This window comes from Antedon bifida, chromosome 10 (genome assembly GCF_963402885.1).
Source record: "Antedon bifida chromosome 10, ecAntBifi1.1, whole genome shotgun sequence".
In the NCBI taxonomy this organism is placed as follows: domain Eukaryota; kingdom Metazoa; phylum Echinodermata; class Crinoidea; order Comatulida; family Antedonidae; genus Antedon; species Antedon bifida.
Genome location: NC_136235.1, coordinates 11,147,176 through 11,174,235, shown reverse-complemented (window position 1 = coordinate 11,174,235; position 27,060 = coordinate 11,147,176). Strand labels below are relative to the sequence as shown.

At 32.6% G+C, this 27,060-nt stretch overlaps 2 protein-coding genes across 3 annotated transcripts in view; both read left to right on the top strand.

Annotated features, from left to right (window-relative positions):
• Positions 1-27,052, top strand: part of LOC144853987 (semaphorin-2A-like) — a 35,322-nt gene extending 8,270 nt beyond the window's left edge. The window contains exons 4-18 of one of the 2 annotated variants that reach the window (XM_078711868.1): positions 379-456; positions 1,319-1,432; positions 3,011-3,170; positions 6,101-6,235; positions 6,497-6,621; positions 15,774-15,888; positions 17,998-18,058; positions 18,251-18,395; positions 18,779-19,004; positions 19,329-19,402; positions 19,805-19,950; positions 21,640-21,662; positions 22,151-22,486; positions 23,358-23,464; positions 23,849-27,052. In XM_078711868.1, the coding sequence (XP_078567994.1) occupies positions 379-456; positions 1,319-1,432; positions 3,011-3,170; positions 6,101-6,235; positions 6,497-6,621; positions 15,774-15,888; positions 17,998-18,058; positions 18,251-18,395; positions 18,779-19,004; positions 19,329-19,402; positions 19,805-19,950; positions 21,640-21,662; positions 22,151-22,486; positions 23,358-23,464; positions 23,849-23,959 (1,956 nt within the window). In that variant the 3' untranslated portion in view covers positions 23,960-27,052. The remainder of the gene's footprint in view (positions 1-378; positions 457-1,318; positions 1,433-3,010; positions 3,171-6,100; positions 6,236-6,496; positions 6,622-15,773; positions 15,889-17,997; positions 18,059-18,250; positions 18,396-18,778; positions 19,005-19,328; positions 19,403-19,804; positions 19,951-21,639; positions 21,663-22,150; positions 22,487-23,357; positions 23,465-23,848) is intronic. The other variant, XM_078711869.1, reaches the window with a different exon arrangement.
• The window catches only part of LOC144853991 (ankyrin repeat and SOCS box protein 7-like), a 67,033-nt gene that overhangs the window by 17,201 nt on the left and 22,772 nt on the right, over positions 1-27,060 (top strand). The window lies entirely within an intron of this gene.

Sequence of the window (27,060 nt, the reverse complement as noted above, 5' to 3'; positions counted from 1 at the left end):
TTATTTTTACCATCAAAACCTTCCACCACCTATGTTGATTTTATGATCTTTGTAGGCTATATTGACAGTTCCCCCTTCTGAACCGGCAGCACTCATGCAATTTCAAATTAAATTTTAAATATGTTTTTTTTAAACAAAACCTACTACTACCTGCATATTTTATTTTAAAACTGAAAATAAAATGTATATATGTATTTGAAAAGATAAGATGAGGAAATCAGTGTCTCACAGATTTCTTCATCTTATCTTTTCAAATTAATTAAATTTCAGTATATCATCTGGCGGTTTGAAATTAATGTTCTATGCCTAATGTGTGTATATAAAATGTATATATGTATATAAAATATAATAAAGTTTATTATATCATGTTTTCTTTAGAATTCGTTAGATTTCAGAGTTTGTGACCTTCCTTCGGGTCATATTACATGTGAACAGGCAAAGGCTACAACAAAAGAAGTAAGTAGGCCTAAGTATAATTGCGTTTTTTAGTTGTGTCAGGTCTCTGAACTTTAAGTTTGAGTTTTTATTTTTATTTTTTATAGGATATTTTCTAATTTTCTTTAATATCCATGACTGTGTTTATAAATCTATTGTCTATTGTAGGTGTCATCATTTATATATTTATTGGTCACACCAACATTGTATATGGAATTTTGACAGTGTAATGTTGGTAATTATTTTACAATTAGGTTTTCTTTATCCATGATTTTGTATTACCTCACCAATAGTAACACTCACTATTTCTGAGTAACTATTTCTGAGTATAATTAAAAACAAAGCGCTCACACAAAAAACAACAAAATATCAAATAATACACCATGAAAAAATATATATATTTTATAATTTCGTTAGTGTCTGCGTGCATCATCTAATTTTGACTACCACAACCATAATTTTAAGTCCGTAAGTAGCTGTAGTTTTAAACTGCTGACTGATTGACAGAGTTCAACGTGCATGTCCCTCTCATGAATTCTCTTTGGTAGAGTACATAATTATGGGGGTGTTCACTATCTAAGAGCCTATTAAACATATGCGTCACCCACTGTCCAAAACATTTATTTATCTATCTCCCTAAATTTACAATCACGTATTCTGTAATTTTACTGATGCTATTCAATTGTTGTTTTGACGTTCATCGCTGAGAAACTAAATATATTTCAACAAATTACACAAGAAACCCAAATCGCGAAAATAAAAGGTTGCGAAATAGTTGAAAATGTAAAATTGCAAACTACACTACAGTAGTTAAAATCTAAATATAAAACATTAAAAATCTATGAAAAAACAAATTCACAACCCAAAACATTTTTTCTTTCAGTATTACTGTCAAAACTACATCAGAACAATCATAGAATTATCAGATGATCCTAAAGGAAAATATTTTGTTTGTGGCACAAATGCTCGGACACCTCTTTGCTACTATATCACAGAGGTAAGAAAATAATATATTTATTTTTGTTATGACATTTAGGTAATCCTGTTTTAATGATTTAATTGGTTATCCGCACTTGGTGGATAACACCCCCCGCCTTGTTATTGTCAGGATCTTTTTTTTTGTTAAACTTTAATAATCGTGCGCTAAAGAATAGGTAATTTAATGCCAATTTGTGCAAAAATATACCTATTTTTAATCAGTTATAGCTCCTCAGGATTGGTTACCCCAATTTTTTAAAATGTATTATAGAAGCTGATGAGTTGTAGATATCAATTGATGTAAAATTTGTACCTACTGGATGTTCTGACGTCACCATATGGCCACTCGAATTTTAAAAAATTGAATTTTTTTCACTTTAGTACTCAAATGGTTTAATGGTTTTAAATTTATATAGCGCAAAATACAAATAGTCTCTATGCGCTGTTTAGCACAAGTGTGAAAATGTTGATGTAAAATAAACCACGAAATAGCCTAAAAAACCGAATAAATTGACCAAGACAACAGAAAGCGGAATCTCACATCACCACACTGTTTCACTAACTTGTCAAGACAAGCTAGCTATTTATTCACAAGTGTCATAGTGATGTGAGCATCTGACTATCCTGCCTAACAAACAATAAAATGAATAAAAGGTATATGAAAAAATAATGAATTCACACAGAACGAAACAAGTGAGTCTTCAAGTGAGCTTTGAAGATTGAAACGGAGGGAGACTCACGAATCACCAAAGGCAAAGAGTTCCACAATTTTGGAGCAGCGACCACGAAAGATCGCTCCCCATATGACTTCAATCTACACCATGGATAGTCAAGAGTGGTTAAGTTGACCGGAGGGAATGTGTACAGGTCGCCGAGCGAAACTTGATTAACTCTGAAATATACGCTGGGGACAAATGATGAATGGATTTGAAAACAAATAAAAAAAGGAAGAATGTTGGAAGACAGCCACGAATGTACATCATCAATACATGCCTCTAGGATGCGGATTGACTCAGTGGTATTCTCTAGATTGAAAGAAGTATACAGAGTATCATCAGCGTAAATGTGATACTTGATTGCATGTTTGTGAATAATATCACCAAGAGGGCGCATGTAAATTAAGAACAAAATAGGCCCCAGGGTGGAACCTTGGGGACACCAAAATCTATAGAAACAGGATCGGAGATAGCTGATTCCACTCTAATTTCATCTTTGCTACACTGTATATAACATAATACAGAGTATTCCGTAAATACTGTTAGAAGATTGACCTCTAACTGTAGATGTGCAAGAAACTTCGTTATATATATATTATTATTTCTAAGTTTTAAACTATATTGTTTACCTCCTTGCATTTCTAAATCTTTTCAAATCAGTTGTTGTCAGTAACTGTCTCATTTACATTTCAACTCCTGAACCTTAACCTATATAAATAGAGGGTGCTCGCATTGTCTAAAACTGCATTTACTAGGGTTATCTTTATCTTCAATATGAGCCGAAATTATCATGCCTTCTGTTACTCTCCTTATTCATGTCAAGTATTATGCTCAGTTTCCGAGCGCTTAATTCATTATTTATCTATGGTTTTTTATTTAAGAATTTCGAAAGAGATCCAAGAAATCCCAAGTTAAATGATACATGTGTAGTTGATAACAATGGTGAGAATCCTGTCCTTGGATTATACAGTGGTAAAGAGATTGGAGCATTCAATCCAAATCAAAATATATCATCTATACTTGTCAATATACCACACTCAGGTAAATGTATATTGTGTGTAATTATATGAGATAGGGTTTCTGTAATTAGTTATATAATTGAATGGATACGGCAATAGAAGGAGAATTTGTTTACTCTATTAATTTCTTTCTTAACTCTCACTTCTTTCTTACCTCATATTTTCTTTCTTAACTCTCACTTCTTTCTTACCTCACATTTTCTTTCTTAACTCTCACTTCTTCCATACCTCACATTTTCTTTCTTAACTCTCACTTCTTTCTTACCTCACATTTTCTTTCCTAACTCTCACTTCTTCCGTACCTCACATTTTCTTTCTTAACTCTCACTTCTTCCGTACTTTTTATATTCTTTCTTAACTCTTACTTCTTTCTTACCTCACATTTTCTTTCTTAACTCTCACTTCTTTCTTATCTCACATTTTCTTTTTTAACTCTCACTTCTTTCTTACCTCACATTTTCTTTTTTAACTCTCACTTCTTTCTTACCTCACATTTTCTTTCTTAACTCTCACTTCTTACGTACCTTTCATATTCTTTCTTAACTCTTACTTCTTTCTTACATCACATTTTTTTTTCTGTCCCTTGATCGGAACAGGAACACCATAATGTACAAACCATGAATCCCTTAAAACATTGATTGCTGCCTGATTTTTACATGGAACAGACAAAGAAAATTTACAAAAAACATCGGTCATATAAACCAGAACATCTTCATAACTTTAAGAAATGCCAAAATCTCTTGAGGACGAAAGGCTAATAAGTGTCGAGGTGGTGGTTTAACAGTAGAGAAAAGAACTGTAAAGTCTTCATTATTCATCCCCAGCCAATCACAATGAGCCCACTTATCATGACATAATTCAATTTAAGTTGAACACAAATTGAATACAAGACACCATTAAAATCACCGTAATTAGACCTCTCGCACAACCAACAAGATACAAACTCTGTTTCTGGATGTCCATCCTTTTCTCTACACCATCCAGCCTTCCATAGTTTCCAAACTTCACATAGCTCGTCATCTTTCTGCTGCATACCTGTAAGTTGCTGAAATGTATAACTTGGTAGAACAGAAGAAATATAGACTTAGTTTCCGAAAGGGACTTTGCCAATGAGATAGAATTATCCGAATTGTGATAAATAATAGCAGTATGAACATGTACCCACAAGCAACAAGCAACATACTCCAACGCTTCCTTATTTACACTCGCTTTTTCAGACGGATATCTACTTAAAGTATCCGCACACTTATTGTTTAAACCCGATTTATACTTTATTTCTATATTAAATATTGCAAGCTGGGCAACCCACCTTAAATCGCTCCAAAGGATTGTTATCAGTGTAAACTATAGCTTTAGAACTCTGAATATAAGAACCAAAAGAAGAATCTGGTTATCATCCCGCTGAGAGCCCGCTCATTCACCATTAACCCATACTTTGCTAACCTACTAAACACCTTATCTAGACGATTCAAATGTTCTTCAAATGTGGCTGAAAAGATAAGAATATTACAAGAATACAAAGCCAGTACGCATTCACCTGAAGAAAAGGTAGTTTGTAATACTTAAATGTCCATTTTTACCTTTTGCCCAATATGGACATTTGGTAATGTACCTCCTCTGTAGCCAATCCCCCCAAATGACTTACTAGGGCATCATATTTTACATCCCCATCTAAATTATAATGCGTAAATATGTCTCAAAATCTTCAAGCCATTACTGAAATGTAACATCCCCAGGTGATCCCTAAATTTAGTCAAGTTAATTCCTGTGGTCTCAGTATCTGGTTTCTCAGCTTTCTACAATATACACCGATGATATTAGTTTAAATCGAAATATATACAAAAAAATGAATAACAATAATTTATAAACCAAACTATACTATATAAATTCACATATAACATATTCACAAATTTCAATGGATATGATTCCCAGCAAGAGTACAGTACAGGTATATAACATTAATTATTGGAATTATTTTATCAAATTATTAATCAAAACCAACAGCGATAATTACCGCCACTAATAGGTTTGATACAAACAAAGCCAGTACTGTTTAAAGCACCTTGATTGGTCCTAACATTGATCAAGGGCTCCTCTCTTGTGGGTTTTTTTCCCATTGACACTTGTGTAATAACTACACCTAGTTTTCATAAGACATGCTTTTTTTGTATTTTTTCTACAAATTCTTATGAATATTGGTTCAATCGACATTTACGTGACGTTGTGCACCTCCTATTTTTGAAAAATGTCAGAGCTGCACAACATGACTTGTGCACGATTTTATGAATTTCAATGATTAAATAGATACATAATAATACGATAATAATAATAGATAATGATACAAGACACATAAAATGCGCAAAATTAATTTTTAATTAACTTTCTACGGGATCAATCATGGCATTTTGCGCATGTAAAAAATTCCCACGCGCACAAACTTTTTCAAAAGTTTTTTCACTTGAATTATATTTTCCAGCTTTTTTTGGTAATTGAAAAAAAAAGGTAGATCATTTTCAATGACATCATACAAGCAAATTGAATTATTAGACAATTTAGTTAAAAATTTTAAAAGTATTGTCAAAATCATGCCTATTTTTAATCTATTATAGCTCCCCGTGATCAATCATGACCCCAAATTTGTTTAAATTATAATGCAAGTAGATAAGATATGTAGATATGAATTCATGTAAAATTGTTACCTCTCGCATGTTATGACGTCATCGTATGGCCACCAGAATATAAAATATAGGATTTTTGCAGATAACTAAATTGTCAAAGTGACGACAAATCTAGTTCAAATTATTATCGTCAACTTCATGACATTTTTTCCTATGATATGAGTAGAACATAAGATTATTATAACCAAGTAAATTACATGATATTCAGTTGCTAAATACAGTATACAATTTGATAACTTATAAACAATATTTGTTTATTTTGTTATAATCATAGATGAAAAGAGATTGTACACAGCGACAACGCACAACAGTGCTGAGACCATTCCAATGATTCGAAGATCCAACATTTCAGACTTGGATGATAAAACAAAAGTTATAATTGACAAGTCATACGAGAAATGGTTAGATGGTAAGTTAAATACAGGTAGTACTTGAAATTTACTGTAAATTTAACAAATAAGTTATGCACTAAGTGCTACAACCGAAGACCAACAGGTGTCATCGGTCGTCGTCTGTTCCTAGAAACCATCAAACCTGTGTTGAGGTGAGCGAGGACATACAATACAATACCCTTGCATGTGCACAATGAACTAACTTTTTTTTGTGTGGAAATTTTGATGTCAACCAACAACAATTGATTAAATAAATTCATTCAACTTGACTTTTTTAGCACCACAATTTGTTGGAAAACCAATTGAGTATGGAGATCGTGTGTATTTCTTCTTTCGAGAACATGCTCAAGAATTTGAGAATGAAGGAGATGCAGTGTATGCTAGAGTGGCTGCTGTCTGTAAAGTAAGTATACATCTACTATCTCCCTGACAATCATAGGAGGTTCCCAATGTTTTGAGCTACCTTCCCATCACTCAGGGTTATTTTTATGTGGGGGAAAAGCTTTCTAATAATGTACAATTTTATTGGCTTACTACTAGGTCTTCTTTTTACATACAGTACACAGTCAAGAACTAAAAAAGTGATCCCTTTATAAATAGATGTTTCAAGGTGTTAAAAACATATATTTCCTCTTGTTCATGTCAAGGAAATAGGGGTGTTCTAAAGGTTCTACTAGGTAAAAAGTGGGTTTCTCCAACACATTTTCTACTTTTTCCTTGTCTGATATTAAGAGCCTTCATTGTTTTTACTATAAATGCTTGAGCTCCACCCCAAAATCAACTGTTATTTAAAATATCATCCCTCATACTTCATATGTAAAAGAAATTGTTTTCAACATGTACAATTTTCTTTAAAGTCACGCCTTTTCACGATTTGGGGGGATTCCTTGTAATTTCCTATTCTTTTACATGCAAAAGAGCAATTTGAATAATCCTAAAAAAATTATTTCTTCACAAAAAAAAAATATTAAAATGTTTTTTTTAATGTAATTTTTCCAGATTTTTATTAAGTATACTTGCCGCAATTTTGTGTAAATAGACACTTTCCCCCATTAGAGTGTAAATAGACACTTTCCGCCATTAGGGTGTAAATAAACACTTTCCCCTGTTAGGGTGCAACTGGTTTTTTTTTTATTATGCTAGGGAGTATGACCACGTGACATTTTCCACTATCACACTGCTGCTGTAGCTGCACGTAAAGTATATTAAAACATTCTGAATGTGACCCTATCATGTTTTCACAGTGGAGTAATGTGATTATAAGAATTTATTACTAAAATGTCAAACGAGATCTGAGAAAGACGTGGCTATAAAGCTAGGCCTAACTAGAGTTTACTGTAGGTATGTACAGCCGATGCTGCTTGGCCTAGCTAAGCTGAATAGCCTTATAGCAGTGAATTTTGATCAGTCGTCCTACCCATGGTAGGGTGCCTGAATAATTGCTCTTCACTCAGGCCTAAGCTTCCATATCACTTAACTATTCTGAGCAATATCAGTCTTGTTTTGCAGAGGATCATGTGCGAGAAAATCCAGGAGGGATAAATGGGGGAAAATGACCAAGTCTTTTCGAACCTATGAATACATAGGCATATGAATTCATGCAAGCTACAGTAGCTAGCATAGCTTAAAATTAATGTAGCAGGTGTTCACTCCTCTTAGCATGCGTTTTTCGCAATTCTATCACCGCGAACTACAAATAATATATCTACTCGGACATGGTCTCTCGAACTTCCGAATTAATAAAAAACGACATTAAGGCATAGTGGGGTTTTGGTTGGTTTATGATGATATCGGTCGCACTGAAATCTGTCGCGCTGAAATCGGTTACGATAAAATCAACTCTTCTGGCATTTTGTATGGCGCGCCACTAGAGCTATACTTTTGATGATATCTGTTATGTAGGATATTATTAGGTGTATAATAATTATTGTTGAGGCAAATCACACGTTTTTTTTCTAATGTTTAAAATAGTTTTTAATAAAATGATCATATATGCGGATGGTTAAAAGGCGAGTTACTGAAATAAACCATATCGGAGCTGTGCCTTCTATGACCGTGCAGCTGTTTCCTCTAACAGTAACATTATTTTTCTGATGGGGATTCCCCTGTTTAAAAACATGCACATGTCATATTAGTGTGTCAAATAACGGACAAAACATGTATGATCGTTGTCCATGGCCAGGTAAAGATGACGTCTAATAAACATACGTTCTGAAACGTCTATAGGCCTCCTGCACATTTTTTTTTAAACGATGTATATAACTTGCGTGTAAGTTCGAATATCTTTTATTTCTTCATTTATATAATCATTTTAACGTAAATAATTATGCAAGTACAACTCAGTGTCTCATATACATACAACATTCGTAAATCTAAATGTTTAAATATTGCAGATATACCTCTTTGAGAATCGTGTCCCCCTTTATTATCCATCCATGATTATTCTCACATCTATAATGTACATAGGCCTACTGTAGGCCCGGTAGATTGATTTATAACGGCATATTATCTATTTAATTTATTATTATCCTAAAAAAATGCTCACAACAGAGTGGCGGAATGCAAAAACCATCATGCATCATATTCCTTTACTTATTACATGAACCTCATTGAACTGGTATCCACTTTCGTAATTAACTCTGTGATTAAAAAATATGCAATGGCGTGTCTACTTGTTTAACTATTAAATTATTTCAACATTTTCAAAACTTTAAAACAGTGGCATGCCAATCTTTTCAAAAAACATTTTTAAAAGATTTCTAATTTAAATTATTATAAAATCATGAGATAAACATTTACTGTACTTAAAAAATAATACTGATTAAGTTTAAAAAAATGTTAATAGTATTATTAATACTATTGACATTTTTTTTCAAACGTTACCGTTTTCATCTGACACCTTTCGGTTTACGGTTAACCACTCAGCCGGTACAGAGCTACGTCACACAGCAGAAAAGCAATACACTAAATACAAAACTAAAATTAAAGAACTTTAATTTATTAATAATAATTTAAAAAAGGAATACAATTATACCACAAAAAAAATATTTAAATTAAACCTAGTCTAACCTAGCACTACTCACTAATTGGGGATGTGCACAAAATGTTCAATACACTGTATATGTTATATACAGTGTAGCATAGATAAAATTACGATACCCATCTTTGAATCCAATTTTTAACATGATGACGTCATCAAAATGAAATACGTAGATAGCAATTTTGGAAGGAAATTATCTGAGCAACAACATATCAACGTGTTGAAGAAATTTGGATATGTAGAATATGGATGCGCGCTATTTTAAATGTCATGAACTATGACGCAAAATATGAAAATACAACTTTTATAATTCAACTGACCATATGATGACGTCACACCATTCGATGGCCATAATTTGTACATGAATTCGTATTTACACTTCAACAGCTTCAAAAAAACGTTTTAATCATGAGTATCACTTTTCATTCTGAGGAGCTATAACATATTGAAATTTATTGGAATGATGAAAATAAGTGACCAAAGTTATTCACGCTTTTGAGCATGATGACGTCATCAAAATTTTAAAAATGGTAAATCATGCGAAAGATAATTGATTGACCTAGACAATATCAAAATATGGGGGAAAATGAAATACGGATAAGTGGAGATGCGCTCTATTAAATGTGATGAGCTATGACGAAAGAGACAAAAATCTTATGTTTTATATTCGAGTGGCAATATGATGATGTCACAATGTCCGGTTAGCCATATTGATTCATGATCCGATATCTACAACTCATCAACTTCCAGAATACGTAATTAAAAAAAAGTTCACCACATAGTTTAGAATCTATGACTGTTTAAAAAAAGGCATAATTTGTTTTTTTCAAAAATGCACGCAAATTGTCCAATTCGACGTGCTTGTATGACGTAATTTTAAGTCGAAATTGTTTAAAAATTGGTAAAATTACTAGAAAAGGCTGTTTTTAGCGTAAAAATGCAATAGGTGTGGTGAATTTTGTCCAAGATGGGGAAATTTCTGTCCAGAATGGGGAAATATTTTGTCCAGAATAAGGACAAAAGCGATAGGTGGCGCTATAATCGTGTCCAAGATGGGGAAGCTGTCCAATATAGAGAAATCCGATTTGTCCAAAATGGGGAAATTTCTGTCCAGAATGGGGAAGTGGTGGTGCTATATCGTGTCCAAAATGGGGAAATTTCTGTCCAGGATGGGGAAGTGGTGGCGCTATATCGTGTCCAAAATGGGGAAATTTCTGTCTAGGATGGGGAAATGCTGTGTCAAAAATAGGGAAGCTGTCCAATATAGAGAAATCCGATTTGTCCAGAATGGGAAAATTTCTGTCCAGAATGGGGAAGTGCTGTGTCCAAGATGGGGAAGCTGTCTAATATAGAGAAATCCGATTTGTCCAAAATGGAGAAATTTCTGTCCAGAATGGAGAAGTGCTGTGTCCAAAATAGGGAAGCTGCACAATATAGAGAAGGCAAAACATTAAAACAACATAAGAAACTTTTTTTTGTTTTAAAAACTTTAATTAAGTTCACACTTCTAATCTGAAAACATTACAAAATGTACATAATAATAACAGTACTAGTATGTTAACACTTTACAAGTACATTTGAAGTGGAAAGGTGTTCTATTAATTAATTAATTAACACCGTTATCAGCTAATTTTAAGTATAATAAACATTTAGTGAGGGATGTGGTTCCAATTTACTTCTGAAGTAAATGTTTACTGAATCTATACATTTATCTAACGTTAAAAACTACAGTGTATTATATAAAATTCCAACCATAAAAATCACAAAAAAAAAGTAGTACCGACACCGCCATTATTATACCACATCAGTAAGAGTACAGAATATTTATTAATATATTTAATACATGTTGTCACTTCTTTTCCTTCTTTTTATCCTTTTTATTTTTTCTTTATTTGTTTTTGTTTTTTTTTACCACAGGCCGCGGGTATTAATCTACCGTCACATGCAGTAATTCCACATGGAATTTCGACCACATGATGGAATCCTTGAGTTATTATAGTAACTCAATGATTTAAAATCAAACGTACACGCCGAATCATTAATTTTCAGCTATAAACAAAGTGATATCATTGACAAATCGTGCAATATTTGGCCTAATTTTTCTCATTTTACAATAGTATACGAGTGTTTGTATATTTGTAACATACAGTAGTATTAATTAGTGCTTTAAATGCGTTATTTCCTACTCCAAATAGGCATAGTTTAGGGCTAATAATTATGTTGATATTAAAATATGATTAACAGCCAGTGCTTCGCATTTTCTGTAAGGTTTATGCTCAATTAGATTTGTTTTTTTGGTTAAATTTCTCTCAAAATCTTTGTGTCTATACAAATGTTATTAGTGAGCAACTATTCTGTCAATGTGTATTCCTTTAAATTTACCAGGGGTGAATTGCTGTGCTGATTTATTATGGCTACTGATGTTCTTTCCATTTTCATGAAAACTTGCTGCCGATCATCTCTAATTCCATCAAGAAAAATTTTCATATGGATCATTTCATGAGCCATAGTATTAAGCAATTCACTCGTCGAATCTGCAGCATTTTCACTATTAATATTTATTATTGATAAGGAACCAATTTTATTCTTATGCAATTGAAGTACCAATGCTTGTCTGATATTGTAATCCAGTGCGAGTTTCTTAGGTTTATAAACTGAACATATTGTGTAGTCTTGACAAAATTGTGCATTTGCTGTTGATAGATGGTGTCTTGTAATCCACATGTTTCTGGATAGTTTCTCTTTAGAATTATGTTGGCGGCATTTATAATCCTATTATCTACCTCATTATGTCTCTCTTCTACAAGCTTTTTATGGTGTAATCTTAGTTGGTATTCCTCCAGCCACCAGTCATTGGGTTCATCAGTCGTTTGTGCTACAACACTTGACTTAGGCGTTGTAATAATCAGTCTTCCAAGACTATCTTTGGTTGTTTTCAGACCGAACGACTTGTTAATGTACTTAATGTGGTTTCCATTTAATTTATTATTTCGACGGTGTACTAAGGATTTTACCATAAATAAATGATTCGCTATTGACATTTCATTTAAAAAATGCTTGGACTTATTTAATTAGGAATAAAATTGTTCTGCAACTTGTGTATTTGTTTTAGACTTCAATTGTGGTACAAAATTAATTTAAAAAAAAATTTCAGTTTCACTATTTGTGTTAGCCTCATGAAATCGGTCGAAAAGCGCGTACGTGCTGCTTTGTCCAGTTACATGCCCGGTTTGCGACGTCGCACGAAGCCCATTAAGCCATGGCATGTCTATTAATAAAGTGTTAACTTTTGCACACCAAATATTCTCCTCTGTAGAATCAGCTTCTCTTCCTTCGAATGGAAAGAACATTGGTTCTGTTTGACCATCATAATGCAAATTGTTACCAAAGTTTGCAACAACGTGTGTCATGTCCACAATTATTATATTTGGCTTATGTTTCATTGACATGATTATGTCTGTGTAATCTCGAGGCGATTCTGCTCGTAGGACAAACTTAATTCCGTAGACTACTCCATGGGGACAATGTGATGTTAATATTCCCCCGGAACACCCCCAGATTTTCTTCATTATTTTATTGAAATTATAATAGTTCTTGGCTAAAGCCTTCCTTATACTACAAATAATGTCCAACTTACTTTCTTTTGATGCAAGATTGATAGTTTTAGCTATTTTCTTGACTTCCTTCACAGTAGATTGGTGGAGCATTTCAAAAAGTCTCTCCTCACTCATATGTCTGCAGTCAGCAGTCAAGTTACCGTCTTCTGAAACTTTCCTGAATTCTGTGTTGTAAATTAAATTGTCTTTTCTTGTATGCTCACCGATAAACGGAGACCATTCGTTCAGACCAGCCGTTATTGGAAAAGGATTTACGAGGCCTCTAGATAGTATATGCAAACTAACTCGTTCATAAAATTCTATGCAATCTACTTTTTCTTTACATTCATGAGGCTTGCCAAGTTCAGACAAAGCTGTCCTAAAATGAACCTTTCTGTTCACATCCATGATCATTATTGTGGGATGGTAACCACATATATTGCAATGCATATCTTCATTGATATTTGATTGAGCTTCAAATGCTAAATAAGCATTTAACACCAATGTTTGATCAATTTCTATGCCCGATGTTTCGCATATCTGCTTAACAATGCTACCAGTAGCTATGTGATGATCCACGCCTGACCTAAGCCATAGGCAAACATCAAAATCCAATACAAAATGAATCATTATAGTTATAAATACCAAGTTCATAATCCTTGTAATGGTAAGTCATTTTGGGCACATATTTGACAGTTTCTCTTTTATACAATTCGGAAAAATCGAATTTATTAGGCCTTGGATACTGTAGTTTCTCTAATTTGGACACAGCACTTCTCTATTCTGGAGAAATTTGTCAAAATTATATTTTTCTGCTAAAAAATTTCTCTATTTTAGACAAAATTTCCCCATTTTGGACAAATCGGATTTCTCTATATTGGACAGCTCTATTTTGGACACAGCACTTCTCCATCCTGGACAGAAATTTCCCCATTTTGGACAAATCGGATTTATCTATATTGGACAGTTTCCTTATTTTGGACACAGCAATTCCCCATCCTGGACAGAAATTTCCCCATGTTGGACAAATCGGATTTCTCTATATTGGACAGCTTCTATTTCAGACCCAGCATTTCCCCATTCTGGACAGAAATTTCTTCATTTTGGACAAATCGGATTTCTCTATATTTCTATATATTATATAGTTATAAATACCAAGTTCATAATCCTTGTAATGGTAAGTCATTTTGGGCACATATTTGACAGTTTCTCTTTTATACAATTCGGAAAAATCGAATTTATTAGGCCTTGGATACTGTAGTTTCTCTAATTTGGACACAGCACTTCTCTATTCTGGAGAAATTTGTCAAAATTATATTTTTCTGCTAAAAAATTTCTCTATTTTAGACAAAATTTCCCCATTTTGGACAAATCGGATTTCTCTATATTGGACAGCTTCTATTTCAGACACAGCATTTCCCCATCCTGGACAGAAATGTCCCCATTTTGGACACGATATAGCGCCACCACTTCCCCATCCTGGACAGAAATTTCCCCATTTTGGACACGATATAGCGCCACCACTTCCCCATCTTGGACAGAAATTTCCCCATTTTGGACACGATATAGCGCCACCACTTCCCCATCTTGGACAGAAATTTCCCCATTTTGGACAAATCGGTTTTCTCTATATTGGACAGCTTCCCCATCTTGGACACGATTATAGCGCCACCTATCGCTTTTGTTCTTATTCTGGACAAAATATTTCCCCATTCTGGACAGAAATTTCCCCATCTTGGACAAAATTCACCAACCCGTCTCTAAAAATGTGCGCGCACGTGGGAATCTTTGACATTTTGAAACTTTAAATGCGCGTGCGCGCATAACCTCTTGTAAAACATGCCATTTTTAATCCATAGAGTTTGCCATTGATATGACTTAAATTTTCACCAAGTGTCAATACAAAATGACTTTTGGTTTATAATCTATGACCAATCATTGAAATTCATAAAATCGCGCGTAACTTACGCTGCGCAACTCTGGCGCTAACGAAAACCTTATTATGACGTCTTAGATAAAGGGTAAAATTCTGGTAAAGTTACAAAATGATATCTTACAAGTTTTTGAGATAGGCTGTGCACAAAAATCGTGGAAAGAAAGAAGAATAAAGATGAAAAAAAAAAGAAACATGACAATAACAAGGGTTCCGCAATACCTTGCGGATAACCAATAAAGATTTCATACAATAACAATAGGTGATCATTTTATTCTAAATGATCACCTAATTACTTAAGCCAAATGAATGTGAGATAATGACTCAGTCAGAAAACCTAAATTTATTAAAAAAATGAAATGTAAAATTAACTAAAAGAAAAATAAAAGTAAATTTACAAATAAAAAATACACACTATTACATCAATAATATAATAATAAATATTTTTCGACACTATGATTTACCAAAGGGGAGAAATTACAAAAACATGTTCACAACGGGTGTCCTTCGCAAAGTGTAACATATTTTGCGACATATTGTAAACTAATAACCCAGTCCCCTAAGTTAATGAAAAAGTGTAATGTATTAAAAAACACTATTTTCTGACCGACTTTTTAAAAATGAGTTTTTGCAAAATATTGCCATATTTTTTGTTATGTAATCACTTTCATTTAAGCATGCTTAAACATAATATAAGCTGAGAAAGTTTGAGTGGAGCTCCACTTTAAGTGGACACTTTCCCGTGGCATGAGGGGAAATATATGTTGTAGATGGTTGTAGCATGGAGGTATAATACCTCCATGGTTGTAGTATAACAATTGAAACGTTGCATTCTCAACCATATCATATATCATGTCATAAAAATTTCTTTTTTTTAAACAGATGGTGTACTACAAACTTTGCTAGTGTGTTATTCACTATGCAAACCATTAAATCCATAAGATTGTAAACTTTAAAAAAAATCTTTTTAAAATTTGTTTTTATAGAATGATATCGGAGGTGTAGATGGAAGTAGCTTAGATGGCATGTGGACTACGTACATTAAAGCACGACTCATTTGCTCTTTGCAAGGCACCTACCCATTCTACTACGATCATTTACGTAAGATACTATTGCTCTTATTTCCTTTTGAATGTTGGAATGTCATAGAGAATTACACAGCCTGTAGTAGAATAGACAACATTATAAGAGCTCCTGAGATTCACCCACCCATATTTCTCTTTCAATTTTCTGCATTGTCTCCAAGATTTTAAATTGTCATTGAAATTATAAAGCCAACAATTTTAAGCAAAAAGAATATTTTTTGAATTGAGATTAAGGGGAAACAAGGTTATTTAACAAAAATGTAACAATTCCAATGTTGTGGCTATAAACACATTTAAAATCTTTTGGATTGAACAGCACACAGAAAGCCTTTTTATGTGCAATATAAGAATTAATGCTAAAATACAAATCCTGACCGTGAACAATTCAGCGTATATAATTGCTTACTTAAGATGAAATTGAGAAATAAATATACTGATTGAAATAGTACAGAAACAACAATATACTTTCCAATTCACAAAGGAGAGGTATAATTCATTTACCTTTCAAAAGTGGACAAAGAGAGAAGTTAGAAAACTGGCGACCTATCACACTCATTAATGAAGATTATAAGATATTAGCTCATGTTCTATCAATCAGATTACAAAAAGTAATATCAACTATAGTATACATGCTGATCAAAAAGGTTACATTACTGTATAGGAAAATGTATACAGTTAATTGGAAAGTCAATCTATTTCAAAGTTTGGCTTGATGCAGGCAGACAATGAATGACATAATTAAGGAGAATATATTATTACCAATGAATGAAGTGTTACCATTACTATCACAGAAACAAAATGGATTAATTGAATATATAGGGCTAATGAATGCCATACCACAATCATGGAAGGAAATTATTTTGAATAGTGAACATGGAAATAATCAAACAAACACCGATTACTTTTGGCTTCATACAAAACAACTTAATGCAAAACTACTTTATAATTTATTTGTGGAAAATTTAATATCAACACAAAAAATTGGGAGATAGAATTTCAAAATTTACACTTTTGAATGGGATACCGTTTGGTATAACAAGGTGTTTTCTATGCAACATATCACAAAAGTTGCGCAATTCAAATTTCAAACTACTACATCGTATTCTTGCGTGTAAAAGTAAGCTAAAAATTTGGAATCTTTCTATAAATGACATATGTGAAAGATGTAATAGTGAAATTGAAAATGAAAAACATTTGTCATTTTCATGTAATAAGATTAAACCCATATGGATTGTATTAAAGTTTTTGATCTCGAACTGTTTTGTAGAAAAGATTGATATAACATGGCGTAATATTGTTAAAGGAACGGAAACGAAAACAGTAAATGAACTTACTTCAATATTTACTTTTTGCATTTATAAATCGTGTTTAGTAATAAGAAAAGTAAAGAAACAAAATCAGGAATCAAAAATAATGTGATTCATGAATCATTTAATGTGTTTGGTGATGCAATATAATTGATGGCATGTCAATATAATCTGTATGTATTTGTATTTGTTCAATGTATATATTTTTCTATATTTGCAATATTTTATACCGTAAATACAAATTGTAAGTAGTAGTTGTACTAAGATGACATCGGGTATGAAGCGTCTCACATACGCACAGAGCCAAAATTGCATCTTGGACTTGCACAGTGTATGGACTCTAACCTTACGGTTTTCATTAAATATATCATTGCATGCTATCATTCTAAATATCTAACTTTCAAACTTTTGCATTCCTCTTTTTTTATTTCATCCATTTTATCTTAGTGAAAAGGGAGGATACTACATTTTCCTCCCATGAGTTTATAGCCTCTACTCAAACACAAATAAGATAGTTTAACAAGAAAATTTTATTCATGTATTTTACCGCCATTTTTCATTTTTACATTTTAATTAACATCGTATCTAAAATTTTAAACAAATATGGTTAATACTAAATTCAAGCATCTTATTATGTAAATATACCTATACTTCTACTACTTTAAAACATTTACTTTAATTGTCACAAATGTACTTATATGTATATAATAATATTCATCACTCACACAGGACAAAAAAAAAGATTTGATTGTACAAGCCAAGATAATTCTTTTAGTTACTATCTAATTTACAATGAGTGAGTTTTATATTTTTTGCAGAGGATATTTATCAGTCTCCTTCAATGAATAACACCATTTACGCTGTGTTTACTACACAAGAGTAAGTTATTTACTAATGATTTATATAAATAAATAAACAACAATTACATGTCTTACAATTTATATTGTATTTCAGATGGAATGAGTCAGTATTGTTTTGACTATGGACTAAAATACCTTACCGCACTACCAATCAATCAACTTTGTAATAGGCACACGTTATTTTTTAATTAATTGTTAATTTGTATTGTAGATATGGTCAGCCTGGCTCTGCTCTATGCACTTACAACATGGATGAGATTGAACTTTTAATGAATGAAGGTGATTTGAAAGGACAGGAGACGCCAAACTCTCTGTGGCTGAAGCCCACAAATCCCCCAACACCAAGGCCAGGAAGTGTAAGTATTAGACAAATACTGTTATTAATGTTAGATATATAGGAAATATTTTGGAGTCATTACCCAGGCAAAATATTGAATAATAAGTAAGTTTAATCATATTTTAGACATTTATATAAATTATTAAAATTTCTCCAAAATAAAATCACAGCCATCTGGAAAATAGGTAAAATTCTTGTAGAGCCAACCAGATTAAACCATAGTGTTGAACTTGACTATTAAAACCAGACTGTAGAATCAGATTGAACCAAATTGTAGAACTAAATTGGAGTTTTTCTTTTCTTTTAATTCAATTTTAAACCCAGAGTGTTCTTTTAAGACTATATTTATCTACAGAACTTTTGCTTTTTTAATACTATACATTTTATTAAATTGCTGTTTAGTGTTCAGATGTGCAGCCAGAATCAAACTATGTAAACATTAGATCTTACTCACTCATTTACCAACCTGTGCCAAATTTAGCAGAATATCGAGAAGCTCCTAGTCCGCCAACACTGGAACGTGATTCAGACAATCCACTACTTACACAGAAAGACGTTCGCTTCTTGCAGTTGGTAGTCAAAGAAGATGTGAATGATTCTGGACAAGACATGTTTTACATTGGCACAGGTGAGAATGGTGTTATTGTTCATGTAACCTGGCGGAGTCAACTCTATTAATCACACAGGTGTTGATTAACTTGGAACAGTACATTCCTGAAGTTGGTCTTCCAGGGAAACTTAATCAGGATGTGCTCCCATTAATCAGCTCAACACGTTTGCTTGCAGTGTGGAAGGTTAATATTAATTAATATGAGCCATTGTTTATTTTGATGTATGTACATAGAGATCTTATTATGTATGTATGTCTTGAACGGATTGTGCTATTGAGAGACCATGGAATAATTTGTTGGCAATTTAACTAGAATATGGTGATCATGTTTTTCTATTCTAGATCGTGGTACTTTAATCAAGTTCTTAAAACCAGCTGCAGGTCAAGGAATTTTATCCCAAGAGATAAATCTTAATGTGAGTTTGTTGATATAAACACCAAACTTTATTTATGATTAAAAATAAGCTTATTTCGTGGCAACAAACAATTATGTACAGTCAAGGTGGTTATGTTTCAACCACTGGATGGACAACACTGTTTGTCCATCCATGTACAAGATATCTGCCAAACGATCCATTGCCTTTTGGTCCTAGACATTTCTATTCAGTTTTTACCAAACCAAATTACAAAGGGTGCTCTCTACAAGACAATTCTTTGGTGTACAGTATTCTTTTTGTTTTTCTCCAAAAGAAAAACATGGATAATACTCTGTAATGCATATTTGGTACTTGGTGCAGTGATCCCTTTGCAGCTCATAACAAAGCACCAGAGCCAAAATGTGCAAAAACACAATTTAAATTTATACTATCACTCTTTAGGTGAAAGAGCCAGTACTGACAATGGAATTGTGGGATGACCTAATTTTTATTGGGTCTGAGAATGCAATTCAAAGGCTACCACTTAATCACTGCGATGCTTATAATACAGACTTTCAACAGTGCTTAACAAAAGATCCTTATTGCACGTAAGTAAATCATCGTTGTCCAAATAATATGTTATCTGCAAATCTTTTAAATAGCAATTATAAAAATGTATGAAAAAATGTAAATATGAGAATGTTACCTCACAACATGGCGATCCAGTCGGCTGGCGTATTGATATTTATAAACATTCTCTTCTTTGTTTCACATAAATTTAATCAATGATATAATATAAACACATGATGAAAACATGATTGCATTATTACTTATATTTATTTATATGCATAAACCTATATGTATGTCAACAGAAACAACATATTAGGGAATATTTTGTTTACGCGTATACATATTTCGGAGTTGATAGGTGGCAGTACCTTTTCAATTTTGCCATTATAAGATTCGACATACAAATACAACCCCTGAATAATATTTTGGCTACTGTTGATAAACAGGACTACATGGATACAAGCTCAATACATTTCGTCGGCACATTTATATGTAGTTAAATGTAACATAGTTTCAATCTATATTTCCTTGATAAATCCCCCGCTCATTTAAATCAAACAGAAGTTGCTAAATTGCTGATCATTAGGGACCCTCAGAGGTTCACAAGCAAACATATACACAAGATGCTCTACATAAACAAAGTCTTATTACAAGTCTTTGGGAGTGGAGTTGTAATTTTGTCCTTAGAGAAAATCCTGACATGTGATGGGACTTGAACCCAGGACCCTTGGAGTGGTAGCCAAGCATCATAACCACCAAGCCACAACTCCACTCGCTTCTCTGATAATCTATGAATTGATTTGTACACAATGTTGTTCTGGTGGTAAAAACCAACATAACGAAAATGGTATAGTCCTTTGCGGGGTGTGGGGGATGTTTACTATACACAAAACAGTGTATTGCAAACACATAGACACAGCGATATCGAAAAACCTATTTTCCCTGACATAAAATGATCAACACTAGATATTGTCTGTGGGAATCAAACGTACACTATGTACCTCGTGCAAAGGAATTTGGAAAGGGGTTTTTCACACATGTTTTTTACCGTACATAAACGATCGTTGGCTACAGTATTGCAAATTTTAAAATTGCGTTTTTTATAACATAATACTCTATACGGTACAATATAAATAAACCCAAAACAAAAACTTAATTAAAAATTACATTATATACAAATTTTTAGAGTTATGACATTATACAATTTTTTGGGAAGAGCGGTAAAGTTTTAAATAATTATATTCTCAGACAAGTAATGTATACAAGCAATAATAATGTTGGCTTTTTATTTACATACATTGAAAATTCTAAAAAAAATGTAATGTTTTTTATGGACACTCATGATAGCCTAACGTATAAAGTACAGTTAACCAGCAAATGAAATATCTATTCTAACCACAGTACAAATTGTACGGAACTAATTTTACAGCATGGAGCTACCAGAAAGCATGTTTGCATTTACAAATAGATAAACAAATAAACATGACATTGAGAAGCAGTTGTTAATTAGCACCCTGTTGTTTAATGGATAATGAGATTAAATAAGTCAATCAAGATGGTGTGAAAATGAGAGTGGTGTTTCAGTTTTAATGGGCTATTGAAGGGGTACCTTAAAAAAGACCTTTTGTTGGGGGCCCTAAAGAGTGTCAGGACAGTTAATGGATTTCATAGTTGATAACAGAATTTGTTTTTTATTTATTATTATTTAACATTTTCTTTAATTTTAGAGAAGTGGAAGCATCATGTGAAGGTAAAATATGTTAATTTTTCAAACTTAATCAAATCAAATCCCACTCTTCCCTCCCTTTAGGCTTATAAACAAACTATAAAAGAATTGCAATTGTATCAAGAATAAAATTCTGAATTATTTATGGCCAATTAACAAATTAATTTAAAACATTTTGATTGGACTGTTCACTTGGCTACAATTTTTACTTTGGTTTTAACCTGTCTGTATAAAATGAGTAAGTAAAAAATCTAGCCAAAGGTTTGATATTAAATTGCCTTGTGTTTTAAAAACATGAAATGGCATTGTTTACCATTGAAAGTGGCTCACTCTAATTGCTTGGTAGTATCTTTTAATATATATTGCTTGGTAGTGGCACCCTCTATTGTTTGGTAGTGCCGTATAGTGTAATAAAAAATGATAAACAGTACCATTATCATTATAAATAGTAATTTATTTAAATTAACATGGTTACATGGTTGATGAACTGAAATATATGTTTCTTGACATAGTAACCTTAAAAGAGATATTTGGTCCAGAGAACATAACAGCAGATCCTGGAGATGCTGTATATCTGTATTGTCATGCAACAGTTGAGGAAGGCATTGCATTGGAGGTGGAGTGGCTGAAGGATGGCGTTAGTTTGACAACTGGTGCAGGATTCACAGAAATTGAGCGTCTACTTCAAGGAGAAATAAACTATGACTATTTGCATGGCAAGAAAATTGAAAACGAAGTGAGAAGCCAACTGAGGGTGTTTGTCAATGCAAAAACCAAGGGAACATATAGATGTAGAATATACGGAGATGGTTTTGAATTTCAACGTGAAGGAACTATCACTATGCAAGGTAGTATTTACTGTTCTAGTTGTCTTGTACCTAATTGTAGAGGTAGCAAATGATATACAGTACACCAAATCTCTCTCCTGCTTTTGGTGTTCACGTATCCACAAGTATTCAATATGGTATATATTACAGTTTATTTAATCAGTGGCTATCAGTATGCCTACTAAAGCATGGTTCCCACTAGAATGCAACGCAGCGACGTATATCGATGCAAAGTGCTGTATTGTGTAATCACAAGTGGGAACCGACGACGTAACAGTGCTGCAAACATCGCTCTGGGAAATCAAATCAGTTTGATTTCACGCAACAACGCAAGTCAAAGGCAACCAGGTCAAAGTCTACAGCATGCTAGCGTTGACGCACAAGAAGCAGGTTTGATTTCACGCAGACGGGGGCAACACAATTATTGGAAAGGCATTTGTTTACGTTGCGTCGGTTGCGTTACGTTGCTAGTGGGAACCACGCTTAAGTGCACAGAGAGTTTCCACTATCAGGCACCAAACACATTAAATCCTCTTGATACAAATGTTTAATGGTTTTATTTTTAATTATTTTTATTGGTCTATTTATCTAAAAATGGTTGCAAAAAAAACAAGAAAAATATGTACTTAATGAGCTACAAGTATATATAGATTGACTAGAGAGTGAAATGCCGATAGCGATGTGATTCCAACAGACTTAAACCATAAATGTGGCCACCATAAGTCTTCTAAAAAATATAAGCTCATTGTAAGTACCATACATCCTCATACACCAAGGAATATAAATTGCGTATTTGCAGCTTTGACTTTTAATTTCTACTTAACATAATTATCTAAAGTCACATCCATCAAGTTTACATTATTTGTTTGTGTTTTTATTAATTGTTTTTCAGAAATGAGAGTGACGGAGAATTCATATGACCAAAGAAAAGTGGAAGAGGTACGACTTAAGAAGCTGGAGAGTGATGCAATGGAACAGTGGTCTGATAACAAGCAGCAGGTAATTAGTATACAAATAATGTTTATTAGTTGAATGGGGAAATAATATTGAATTGAAAGATTGACTGTTTGCAATACGATGTCAAATAGGACAGTCAGGTTTTCAATGAATTAAAATATTCTTATTTTTATTACCCATCAAATCAACATATACAAAACATGAAATAAACAAAATGAAAAAAATTATTATAACAAATAACTTTAGTAAAATGCTATATAGACCCATGATAGACCAAACCATTTTTTCTGAAAGATATGAACAAATAAATGAATTGAATTTAAGTGGCAAAAGTGTACACTGGACCTCCAGTTTTAATAATACCCGATTCCCAGTTTTTTAACAGTTATGCAATAAGTACTTTTTTAACATACTTTTTTTTTTCAGTGCACTATCAGCAGCAGTGAATTGTGTGAGGAAATAACTGAAGTAGATTTGGAGAAACAGTTTGTAGATTCAAATCCATATAATGGTATGAATACCCAAATTGAAACATAAATTTAAATGTTTCTTAGTTAGTACTCTTCAATTGAGTCAACTACTAATTTTAATGAGGTAGTGAGTGTGGTTATGCCACAAAGTGACACCAACCATGCAGTGGTTTGATAATAACATGTGTTTCACGAAAGCACTTCACATATTTTTGTACATTTTATGTTCGCAAAGGTATAGTTTAATTGTATATCTTGTTAAATTGAACTAGTATTTTAAGGCTAAACATTTATAGTGTCTCTTATAGTAAAAACACAAAATCAATTTCATGTGAGTAGTGTCTGTAGTCACGTTAGTGTCTCTTTATGACGGCACTGATGATATTTAACAATTTGAATGAGATTTTTCTCTTTACCTACAGTATATTTTTTTGTTATGGTACAAAAAATGTCAAGTTTTCTATTTTGCCTCTACGTTGTTTCATAATACAAAATGCGCTATTACCATAATGTTATAATCACATCAGAAGTAGGTCATGTGACATGATGTTTTCCTAGCTAGAAATGTCTCAAATTTGAGAATATGAAATAAGTAGTAAATAATTGGAAGATGCTTAAATGAAAAAAAATTTAAGTAATTAATACTGTTTTTCAATTTTGAAAAATAGTACAGTAATGATAATTTTCACTTGATAAATGCATTATGTTTAGTAAAATTAGCAAATTGTTATTGAACAAGATTTTTAAATAGCTGTTTAACAGATATGATATGCTGTATGAGCAGAGCCTTTGAAAATGTGTCCCTTTTAACATATATCCCATGAATGAGGGCACATGGAGTTTTAAATGTGAGAATTCTATTGTTGAAAGAGAAAATTTATATAGCAGGTCATATTGAATTATGCGACTCCTTGAATTCATATCCAACTAAAACAGTCTTTCAATTTATATTTTTGTTTAAAAATGAATGATTTACTTGTTTAACTGTACAATGTTGCCTAGCAACTGTAGTAGTCCAATGGCAGGGAGAGGGGAATCACCACCCGAAAAGGGACAAATTGCCATCTAACTTTTCTAGACCATAACTTTCGGTAGATTATGAATATGGAAGGTAATCGATCAATTATAACAATGTATTATAAATCCAAAGGCAAATTACTGAAAATAATGACAATGCTGTGGGTATCCGTGGCTGGATCTCAACGGAGATACAAAATAAGCAAACAGATAAAATCAAAACGATAAAATAAAACAGCCAGAAAAAGTAGCAGAGCTTTCAGGCAACACTAGCCCTTCATCAGTGCAAGTAAGAGTACTTATTATTAAAAGAAATAAGAAATAAAAACAAAGGAGGCACAGGCTGGTGAATAGAGGGTAGAGAGAGTAAGATTAGAAAACAAAGAAGATAGCTTGGTAGAGGATATAAACAATTTTGGAATGGAACTAAAAGACAGCTTTATGGTGGTTAATATTGAAACTTAAATTTAGGTAGTCAATGGAATTACCGGTATTTAAACGATCTGGGAGTATGTTCCTGTAATGTCCTAAAGGTTTTGTGGTTTTAAGTAGTAATTCCCAGTGGTTTTCTTTGTCTTTGCGAGTTTTGTCACTCCATTAGACATCGTGGTCTATTGCAATAACTCTGAAATTTGCAATTGTAAGGGACCACCAAAATTTAGTCTTTTATTATATTTGCATGGTTATAAAAGTCACCTTATAAAAAAATCCTTTGCAATTAAAGGTCAAATGTCAATATTGACCAATCAACATTTTCCTATGAAAAAAAAAAAACATTTCACACAAAATGTGATGTTTTATCATTCTGTTAAGATCAATCATAGACAATCAAAAGAGCACTTCATCATTAAACCAAATGTTTTGCCCTACTCTGACGTAATTTGTACTTTACACTAAGTACATTTGAGAATACTTCTCGGGTGAGGCCGACCTCCAGATGGCGTTTATACCTCTAGGCTAGGGGTTGGTTACTTTGCATTTATTTGGTAACTACCTAATACGCATATTAAAATGTTGACATTTGGCGTTATGTCAACTGATGAAATGATGTATGTGCTCTTTTACATTGCGTATGATTAACAGGAAGAAAAATTGGTTTTTATTTGGTTTTATAGTTATGCTCTATGTTTAGTCAATATTGACATTTGACCCTTAATCGCGAAGGATTTTTTTTTCATAAGATGATTAACTAGACACTTATAACATTGAGTATTCTTTACTCCATGCCTATAATAAATTGGTTATAATACATATATAATACTGTACATTGTTGTAATTGGTGAATTTTGAACTTTAACCCCTTATCTGATCGATTACCTTCCAGATTCATAATCTAGTGGTGATACCCCCCTTTTCTCCTGCCACCTATAGAATATGTCTTATACTGTTGTACATATTCCTGAATACAAATATAATTGTTGTGCAAAAGTGTTTATAATTTGTTATGTATTAAGTTTTCCCCTATTGTAATGCATGTGAAAAATATGTAAACTGTAAATGTTGAATTTGTGTTAACTATGTAGATGGTTGAGCATCAGAAAGGTATAAACTGTAAATTGTGATAATGCTGAACTAAATGTTGTGTACTGTAAAAGATTTAATTATTAATATAAATTATTTATTTGTATTGTTGCCTATTGTTTTTATAATTAAATTAGTAATATTGTTACATTTTGTTAGCGGGCCGTTTCTCGACGTTTCGATCAATATGCTTTGATCGTCCTCAGGAGTGATATGACGTCATCAACAACTTTTTTTGTGAATCCGTCGAGTCCAAGACGACAATAAATACGAGTGCCCTGGTAGTGTTTGTAAAGATAAATTTAGGACTTTAGGAAAAATTTAGGAAAACCATTAACAAGATGCGCGGTTTTTCGCTTACAATTACCACTTGTCTGTGTAATTTGGCCTTTAAGGTCACAGTATGTATGTGTATACTATAGGAAGCTACAGGAACTGTGCGAGACTAGTGGAGTAATAGGCTACTCATCTCGAGAAATACAGTATAGGTTAGGTTTTTAAAGTACAGTAATTTCTTATATACCATTACCAGGTATAAAAAATGTATTTTTCACTTTTTAGATGCTTTTTTTTAAATGTAATTTGTTTAATTGATTCACAATAAACGTAATTATACACATTATCTATGGT